At 35.7% G+C, this 10,331-nt stretch overlaps 2 protein-coding genes and 1 non-coding gene across 3 annotated transcripts; all 3 read left to right on the top strand.

Annotated features, from left to right (window-relative positions):
• The first annotated feature begins 335 nt into the window (after positions 1–335).
• Positions 336–442, top strand: LOC121213351 (small nucleolar RNA R71). The gene has a single exon (XR_005908734.1). It is a non-coding gene; the product is annotated as a small nucleolar RNA R71 (small nucleolar RNA).
• Positions 443–7,261: 6,819 nt separating this feature from the next.
• LOC107894854 (cytochrome P450 85A1) lies at positions 7,262–9,929 on the top strand. The gene is made up of 8 exons (XM_041084700.1): positions 7,262–7,582; positions 7,858–8,419; positions 8,503–8,748; positions 8,837–8,923; positions 8,999–9,077; positions 9,158–9,264; positions 9,357–9,481; positions 9,580–9,929. The coding sequence occupies exons 2-8, from the start codon at positions 8,270–8,272 to the stop codon at positions 9,671–9,673; spliced, it is 888 nt and encodes a 295-aa protein (XP_040940634.1). The 5' UTR covers positions 7,262–7,582; positions 7,858–8,269; the 3' UTR covers positions 9,674–9,929.
• On the top strand, positions 7,392–8,197 carry LOC121212292 (cytochrome P450 85A). Its single transcript, XM_041084746.1, has 2 exons — positions 7,392–7,582; positions 7,858–8,197. The coding sequence occupies exons 1-2, from the start codon at positions 7,392–7,394 to the stop codon at positions 8,195–8,197; spliced, it is 531 nt and encodes a 176-aa protein (XP_040940680.1).
• Positions 9,930–10,331: the final 402 nt, after the last annotated feature.

The raw sequence follows: 10,331 nt of genomic DNA, 5'->3' as shown, positions 1-10,331 counted from the left end.
GGTATTCTGAATGGTTTGTTCCACCGCTACTTGCTTCACACTGCATTACTGGGTGAACCTGTAAAGAATTAAGAAAACCATCAATCTTTTTATTTAAGAGTTCTACCTGATTAGATAGCATGGTGACCGAATCGACGTTATAAACGCTGGCTGTTTTCGTTGGCTTTGTCCTCATGACTTGCCACTGATAGTTATTCAGTGACATCTCCTCAATAAACTCATAGGCATCTTCCGGTGTTTTATTATTGATGGTTCCGCCCGCCGCTGCGTCAACCATTTGCCGAGTCGAAGGATTCAGACCATTGTGAAATGTTTGTACTTGGAGCCAAAGCGGTAACCCATGGTGAGGGCACCTTCTCAAAAGGTCCTTGTATCTCTCTCATGCATCGTAGAGTGTTTCTAAATCCATCTGCTCAAAAGAAGAGATATCATTACGTAATTTAGCTGTTTTAGCCGGCGAAAAATATTTTAGTAAAAATTTTCCAGTCATTTGTTCCCAAGTAGTAATTGACCCTCATGGTAACGAGTTCAACCACTGTTTAGCTTTGTTCCTCAATGAAAAAGGAAATGACCGAAGACGTATGGCATCATCAGAAACGCCATTGATTTTAAATGTATCGCAAAATTCCAAAAAGTTTGCTAAGTGAGCGTTGGGATCTTCATCCTGTAAACCATCAAACTGAACAAATTGTTGTATCATCTGAATAGTATTAGGTTTTAATTCAAAAGTATTTGCAGCTACAGCAGGTCTAACTATGCTAGATTCAGTTCCTGTTAAAGAAGGTTTAGCATAATCATACATAATATGTGGAACAGGATTTTGATTAGTGGAGCAGGATTTTGATTAACCGCAATTGCAGGAGGTAGCTGATTGCCTTGGTTTTTAGCCATCTCTTCGGTTGGGGGTTGAGTATCGTCTTCTTACTCATTCTCTGTGTATCTTAAGCTTCGCCTTATTTCTCTTTGGTTTCTACGAACTGTGCAATCAATTTCTTCGTCAAAAAGTAGTGGCCCTGACGGGTTTCTTCCAGTCATAAACTATGAAAACCTGCCAAGAGAAAGAAAGAGGAGGTTAATAAATAATAATAATAATTAAATTAAATTAAATTGCAAGGAAAATAAATGGCTAAATTAATAAAAATTGAGCGTTCCTAATATTTCAGATCCCCGGTAATGGCGCCAAAAACTTGATCGCGTGATTTCGTGATAGGTTTTAAATATTTATAATTAATTGTTCTTGAAACTAACTATTATCGTGATGTAGGCAAGTGTACCTATCGAACAGTAGTATAGTTTTAGCAAGACCGGATTGTCGAACCCAAAATAACTAAAAGTACTAGTAATGACTGTCTTTTTATTATCTAGCCTAAGAATAAAGAGATTTTGTTTGAATTAACTAATTATCTAAACTAAGAACTCACAGAGAAAAGAATTGGGGAATTTTTTTGGGGAAAAATCGATTGACTTAAGACAATACCTAAGGACAAATCCACCTAGACTTTACTTGTTATTTTGGCTCTGAATCGAACAATTTATTCATTCAACTTGTTCCGTAGAAATCCCTAAGTTATGTTATTATCCCTATTCAAGGCTAATAACGTCTAATCCCTAGATTGAATAACTGAGACTTTTCTCTAATTAACACTCTAGGATTACATTAACTTGATCAATGGATCCCCTTATTAGGTTTCACCTTAATCCGGCAAAATCTTGTCACCCTATTTCTAGGTGCGCAATCAACTCCTCTTAATTATGAAAAATGTACACTTAGACAGAGTCTATTCCTCCTCTGAATAAGAGCATGTCTTGAATCAGTATCTTGGGATATCAAAACAAGAATTAAGAACACATAATTAAGAACAAGTTAAATATTTATCATACGATTCAGAAAATAATAACAAGATTCGTCTTAGGTTTCATTCCCCTTAGGCACTTAGGGAATTTAGTTCATAACTAAATAAGAAAACATCTCAGAAAAATAAAGAATACAAAGCATAAAGAAAACCCAAAACTCCTGAAGGGGAATTGAGGAGAGATCTTCAGTCTTGATGATGAATCCGGCTTCTGAGATGAATCAATCGGCTTCCTTGGAGTAATTCCTTACTCCCTATTCTCTGTTTCCTTTTTCCTCCTCCTTTAAGGTGTATTTATAGGCTTTGGAATGCCTAAAAACCCTCAAAATTGGCCTTTTTCGAATTGGACTCAACTTGGGCTCGGCAGAGACACGCCCGTGTAACACGCCCGTGTTCGATTACTTCAGGCCGTGTTTGAGCCTGCCAAATTGACACGGCCATGTGGTCTGCCCGTGTGAGGAGGTCCAGGCTGTGTTGATTTCGTACTTTGGCCCATTTTCTCCATTTTTGGCCTGTTTCTCGTTCCTTTCACTTTCCTATTCTCTCCTAAGTATAAAACAAGAAATTAAAGCATTAGGAGCATCGAATTCACCAATTCTAATGAGAAATCATCCATAAAATGCATTAAACATGGGGTAAAAATATGTAAAATTTACGGTTTATCAGAGCCTATATCAGGACGCTCACAAAAAGCTGCGATAGTACGCAACACATGCTAAATCACTACCGATCAGGATGCTCGTAGGAATTATATATCAGGATACTCGAGAGGGCTATATCAAGATTACTCGTTCGAGCTAAATCCTATCTGCAACGTATGCAAAATCACATTCACATACGGGAAACCATACGTATCCATCGATTTTCATTCCAACGGAACTTAACATTTTAAATACATTTCCAATCATGTAATCTTTTCATGTATTTATAACATTCATATAAATCATATAAACATATACCATATTCAATTCCTATTCAACATTCAACTTAAACATATTAATATGCATAATTAAGTTATACAAACTTACCTCGATAATAGTTCGTATAAGAAAATCTATTAATCCGAAACTTTCTCTTTTCCTCCATCTAGCTTCGTATTTGAATTATCCGGATCTATATAAATAAATTTAATCATCAATTTAATACAATTCATATTCAATTATATTCAATTTACACTCTAGGAAAAAATACTATTTTGCCCCTAAACTTTTCATAAATTTCAAATTCGTCCCTAGGCTCGGAAAATGAAATTCATGCAATTTAATCCTTATTCCAAGCCTAACCAAAAATTTAGTATAACTTTTACAGAACATGTTTCAAAAAATTCAGAATTTTTCTACAACTTTTACAACTTTTCAATTTAGTCCCTAAATCATGTTTTCATCAAAATTCACATTGTAAAAGTTGTTTATCTATCAACAACCTTTCATATTCTACCATAAATTTCAAATTTCCAGCATATTCATACATGAAAAAATTTCTATACTTTGTTAACTTTTCAAATTAATCATTAAAATGGATAGATTAGACTATCCTGATTTCAAAAATATAAAAATTACTAAAAATGGGGCTTGAATACTTACCCAATTAAGCCAAGAAAGCTTTTGTCTCTTTCCTAGGGTTTCCATGGAATGTTTGGGGAAGAAAATGATATAAAATTATTTTTATTTTTTATTAATTATTTATCATCTATTAATTTTTCTCATTTCCAATTTAGTCATTGCCCTTTTTTAAATTTCCATAGTGAATCATCAAAAATATCTATTAACTTTTCTTTAATGGTCTAATTACCATATAAGGACCTTAAGTTTTGAATTCCACAACTATTTAATCCTTCTAGCTACTAGAATTCAACTTTTTCATTTTATACAATTTAGTCATTTTCGTAATTAAGCACATAGTCGGTAAAATTTTCTTATCACAATTTTCATATAACGTTCCTATCATAATACTGACCATACAATAATATTAAAATAAATTTTGTTTTAGGCTCGGATTTGTGGTCCAGAAACCACTGTTCCAATTTTACTGAAAATGGGCTGTTATAGTATTTAATCTATGTATTGTATTATGGAAATGGTAAGTTATATTTATACAAACTTATTAAGCACTCGTTGCTTACGTAGTTTCCTTCTATTGTTTTATAGATTGTCGGAAGCTCGATTTGGTTGGAAGCTCATCGGAGACCTATCACACTATCCAGCAATCATTTTGGTAGTTTTTGTGCATTTTAGCCAAGGTTATTGATGGCATGTATGAGATCTTTATGATGTATGTTTTGGTATGTTTAGCTATTGAAGTTGTGTTAGTTTGTTGCACTTTGGTACCTTACCAAATTATGTCATTTTGGTCACTTGATAATACTTGTAAGCAAAGTTCTTTATGGTATGTTTGAATGGTTTAAGAATGGTCATTTGTGAATGTTTTAGTACCTATTTGAGTTAGGTTTATATGCATGAAATGTAGCAATATTGACATGTTTAGGTGGGTGTTGTTTGAATGCATTTGAGGTGCCATTGAATGGCATATTGCTTAGATGAATTAGGTTGTTTGAATTGGCAAATATATGTGTGCTTGAAAGATGTTTTGGTCCTTTGGAATTGTGCACAATTGGATTGAATATTTATGTATAAAATATTTTAGGTAAATTTTAGGTTCACATGACTTGAGATACGGGCGTGTGACTCAGTAGTGTGAGGCATACGGCCTAGCAACACAGTCGTGTGTCATCTGATGATTTTCTTAAGGTTCAAGTCAGTGAGTTACACGGCTTAACACACGGCTTGGCACACGGCGCGTGTGGGGCAACTCAGAGAGTTACACGGCCTGGCACATGGCCGTGTGACCCTATTCAGTGAGTTACACATGTAAGGACACGGGCTGGGACATGGTCGTGTGTCCCCTGTTCGAAAATTACTCAATCCAGGGTGATTCCACACGGCCATGTGACCCTTGTTTCTAGATTTTGCAACTTTTTCCTAAAATTTCCAATTTGTTTTAAATTAGTCTCAAATTGTTCCAAAGCTATTTTTAGGGTCTCGAGGGCTCAATTTAGGGACAATACACATGAGAATGAATGATTTATGAAAATTTTAAATTGTTGAATGATATGATGTTTAAATGTTTCCGATTGTACGGTAATGCTCCGTAATCTTAATCTGACAACAGAGACAGGTTAGGGGTGTTACACTTCTAACATCCAGATTCACCTTAGTCCTCAAGTAGCTTTTATTCCCACAGTTTTGAGATTTCGTATCGTATTCCAAAAAACTTCCAATAAAATTCCCTAATTGTTTTGCAACCATTTCCGAAAAAAAACCCAAGAGGTAATTCAAAAACTTGAACCCAAAAAGGAGAAAACACTAAAGGAATATGCATAGGATCTTCATCATTTGCAATCCGATCAATAATAAGCAAATGACTATTAAAAGTCCAAGGGGCACCATCAAGCACCCGCATAATATCCATCTCATGGAAGAATTTGAAAAGATATCTCCTCGCTCCCAACTTCGAGATCTAAACACCCCTTAAAAGGATGCCATAAATTAACCAGTATGTTCTTCACTGCTGGGAAATGGATCACATTGGCAATTAAAAAACATCCAACCAAATAGAGCTCACAGGCAGATTTTTGCAACCCCAGATCAATTGGTAGTTTCATTATCTCATCTTCCTCATCTCTTAGATTCAGATCTACCATTTCTTTCTCCATTTTCACTCAACATTGATACCGATAGTCGTTCCAAAGACTAAACTCACTCCCATAATGAAGCAAACAACATAAATACTTCTCTCTTAATTCTTGCAAAAACACTCTAATAGACTAGAAAAATACTCAACAAAACAAGAAAACAGGAATACATAAAACGTGCTACCAAGAGCAGACATTATTCTTTCTAATAATAACGAAGTAAAGAGTTAAAGATGAAGCCAAGAAATTATTTTGGACTGATAGAAGTTAGATTATAATTTTTTATTCATAGTTCAAATTTTAAAACAGCAGTACTAACCAAACTACTAATAAAGCTTACGTGCCGTGAAGGTAGTACGGTTGATACATGGCATGGGACAGCAGGGAACCTGTGGACTAACTTTATCTCAGTTTGACTTTTATATGGTGCATATTTCACCGACAGATCTCTTGCACTTACACAAAACTGTAGTTCCATAGTTCATTTTTCGTGTCAAAACAGTAGTATTCCCAATTTTATATATTTATATAAATTTTGATAAATTTGATGTATTTATGTAATTTAATAACTCGTTTGTATAAGTTTCGAAATGGTCCCCTGGTTTAGACAATTGTTGAGAACCGGTTTGGCAGTCAATCACATGAGTATTTACAGTTAGCTAAAGCTATAGACTCCTAGAATAGCATTATCTTTTTTGATTCAAGGGCTCGAGAATTTGAACCAAAATCAATTCTGAGTTTTAATATTTCGAGTTTTGACTAATGGGATATGCAGGGTTTTCAATGCTGTGCCAGACATTCCATAAGGAAAAAAAACAACAGAATAATTAAAGGATTCTCAAAAATTCAACTAAAACTCTGAACTGCTATGACTCTATTGGGATGTATCTTTCACATGCTACCAATCTCTCAAGAGATATAAATTAAGCAATCCTATATGACTTACCTTGTGATAGTTGGACTCAAGTATACAGTTGTGCGTTTGATACGAGTATGTGTAATACATTTACTCAATATGTCGTTTGTTTTTTCATGAATTTAATGAAGGTTTTAAAGGGTTTCATGGGTTGTTAATGACATCTTAGTTCCCCAGCTCGTTGAGGGAACTAGTCTGGTTTGATGTTTTTTAGTTGATCAAAGGGTATATAGTCCAAAAGGTCAAAAAGTAAGTACAATTTGCAAAAATAGATAGTTTCCAACTAAATTTCTTGGCACCCATTTCTATGAACTCTCCCTTTTTGCCAGTTCATGATATTCCTTTTGGCACATTTCAAAAATGACCCCCCAAGGACACATAGCATTTCAGACTTGGCAGAAAACCAGAGTTGAAAAATGGCTACCAGAACTATCTTTCACTCTCTCACAATTCCAAGGGTCCATTTCCACTGTTATATTTGTAATGCACAGTAGCAGTCAACATGCATTCAACACTGCCTAAACTCCCTATTTGGTAGTTTGGCATAAGGTCATTTCAATGGCAACGATGCTTAAGTTGCAGTTTTATATGTAACGATCGAGCTTAAAGAGATGAAAGTTGAGTCCAACAGTACTCACTTAATCTCTTTGACTAAATTTCAGCAAAAGATCCTGCAATTAAGACTGCAGTAACTCTCTGTTTAAATCTCTTTATTGTCACATTTATTACTACACTAAGGTAGTGATAATAGTAGGGGCTTTTAGGTAAGTGCATGGTTGGCTGGCTTAATCTCTTTCTTGGCCCAGCTTTCTTGTAGTTTTCAAAGGCACACATACCATTCGCAGCACTCCTCTCTTTATACTTTCTTTAAAAGCCTGAACAAGCCATTCCTCTTGAGGGGATTTTTTTCTTTTATTTCTTGGGAGCATCAATGGCAGTCTTGGTGGTGGTAATAGTGGCTTGCTTGGGGTTTTGCATCTGCTTGGCTCTGTTGAAATGGAACGAGATAAGATATAGTAGAAGAAAAGGGTTGCCACCAGGGACCATGGGTTGGCCAGTTTTGGGTGAGACCACTGAGTTTCTCAAGCATGGACCATGTTTCATGAAAAAGCAGAGAGCAAAGTAAGCTTTTTCCACTCATTTTCCACTATTTTTTTGCCTTTTGATCTTTTCACCTTAATGGGGAAATTAACAAGAAGCACGGCATGCATGGTTAAAGGAGCTTTCCGTTTTGATGCATGCAGTATATCTGCATGGAAACAGTCATAAAAAGAAAAGGTTATTCCTTTAGCAGAGAAAGTGACCAATGTGCCTTGAATGGTTTTTAGATTAACTGCTAAAAGTTATTCCCTTACAGAAGTGTCATGAAACACATTACATGATTTGTTTTGAAACAGGTATGGGAGTTTATTCAAGACACACATACTGGGGTGTCCCACTGTTGTTTCCATGGACCCTGAGCTCAACAGGTACATCCTCATGAATGAAGGTAAAGGGCTGGTTCCTGGCTACCCTCAATCCATGCTCGATATACTAGGGAAACGCAACATTGCAGCCGTGCATGGTGCCGCTCACAAGCGTATCAGAGGCTCATTGCTGTCTCTTATTGGCCCTCATGTTATCAAAGATGAACTGCTGCCAAAGATTGGCAACTTCATGACATCTTTCCTTGAAAACTGGAATGGAAAAACCATTGACATCCAAGAAACAACCAATGAGGCAGGGAGACTGCTATAAGATTAACATTTTTTTAAGACAAAAAAAAGGGTAAATTAACTTTTTTCCCCCCTTTGGAATTACTTTTGTCAGATGGCATTGTTGATATCATTCAAGCAAATTGTTGAAAAGGCACCAAGTTCACTATATGAGATTTTCAAACCAGAGTTTGATAAATTATTAGTAGGGACAATTTCACTGCCTATAAACATGCCAGGGACAAGTTACCATCTTGGTTTCCAGGTATAATGTTGAACACCCTGTGAACATTTCTATACAATACCCATACAAAATTGCCTAATGTTTTCCATTTTTGATTCTATCAGGGAAGGAAAAGAATTGTAAAGATGTTGAAACAGATTATGGAACAAAGAAGAGCTTCTTCAATAGCCTATGATGACATTCTGTATTGCCTCCTCCATAGCAAGGACTCAAAGTACAATCTCAGTGATGAGGAGATAATTGATCAGATTATTACTATACTGTACTCAGGTTATGAAACCGTGTCGACGACTTCGATGATGGCCGTCAAGTACCTCCATGATCATCCTAAAGCACTTGAAGAACTAAGAGTGAGCCACGATTTCGACCGCTCGGTTTCTTAATTTATGGAATTCTTTTAATGATTTGATCTTATTATATATGCTGTTGTATGCCTAGGAAGAACATTTGGAAATCCGAAAAACGAAGAAACCAGGAGAGGCAGTTCATTGGGATGATTACAAGTCTATGAGCTTCACTCGTGCTGTGAGCAATTTGTGAGACTTGCCACCTGCTTACCCTTGCAATTAAACAACTAATCTAATCCCTTTTTATGCACAGGTAATATTTGAAACCTCAAGGTTAGCCACAGTTGTTAATGGGTTACTTAGGAAGACAACAGAAGATATGGTATTGAATGGTATGTTGAAGGGATCCCTGACCCTGAGCTTCAAAAACTGCCTACATTTTCATATTTTCATGGGTCTATTGCCTTGTCAGGGTTTACCATTCCCAAAGGGTGGAAAATATATGTTTATACGAGGGAAATAAACTATGATCCATTCCTCTATCCAGAGCCATTAACCTTCAATCCATGGAGATGGCTAGTGAGTAACCATAAACTATGATACATTCCTTTATCCAGAGCCATTGCTCATTTTATTACATGCTTATAAAGCCTCAATAACTGAACTTGCAGGGTAAGAACTTGGAGTCTCACAATTACTGTTTCATATTTGGAGGAGGCAGCAGGCTTTGCCCCGGAAAGGAATTGGGCTTGCTCCAAGTTTCTATATTCCTTCACTATTTTGTTACCAGTTACAGGTTGCTGCTACATTAGGCCACAACTGGATTTTCATTTTCATTTTTCATATTGACCATAAGTTAAATTAGCTTATTAAATGGGCTTTGAAAATATGCAGGTGGGAGGAAGTTGGTAGAAATGAAATCCATCAATTCCCAAGAGTTGAAGCACCAAAGGGACTGCATATTAGGATATTAAACTACCATGCATGAATCTTATTTAGTAAGGCATTATTTTTTCTTGTTTTCGAACGAGAAAAGCCGGATTTCATGTAATTATCTTTTAATAAAGTACAGTATAACTCTATCAGCTAAAAAGCAAAGCAAACAAGCAGCATGTGAAGCAAAAACGTTTTAAGAGGAGGAGGGCTCAACATGTCATAATGTATGTGTATATCATTAGAACTGTTTTACAGTGAGTATGAACGTGGAAAATGCATGGATACATGACCTTCATTTGGCTGTCAAACCACGTTCTATCAAAGCAATGCAATCATTTTTCATTTAAACTATTTCTTACATCTTCCTCTCTCACAAATCGAACTGCCGAAAACACTAAGCATAAAACATGTGACATGCTGGGATTATGATTATCATGCTCAGAGTAGATTTGTTCATAGGTTGGTTCACTCGGTTTGGTCCGGCCTGAAGGTCTGCTTAAAATTTGGGAGGATTTGAAAAAAATATAGGCTCGAAAAATGGGTTTGGATAAAAAAAATAAGACCCGTTTAAAAAAAGGGTCAAGCTTTGGGTAAGGTATTTTTGGCCCGGACTTACTTGGCCCAAATTCACTAAAGGATAAAAAAATCTATTTTTTTAATGTCATTTTCTTATTGTTTTCTCTTTATTTTGCTACCATTTTATTATTATG

Source organism: Gossypium hirsutum, chromosome A13 (assembly GCF_007990345.1).
Source record: "Gossypium hirsutum isolate 1008001.06 chromosome A13, Gossypium_hirsutum_v2.1, whole genome shotgun sequence".
Taxonomy (NCBI): Eukaryota; Viridiplantae; Streptophyta; class Magnoliopsida; order Malvales; family Malvaceae; genus Gossypium; species Gossypium hirsutum.
The sequence above is the reverse complement of the archived record's forward strand: the minus strand, read 5'-3'. Positions and strand labels throughout refer to the sequence as shown.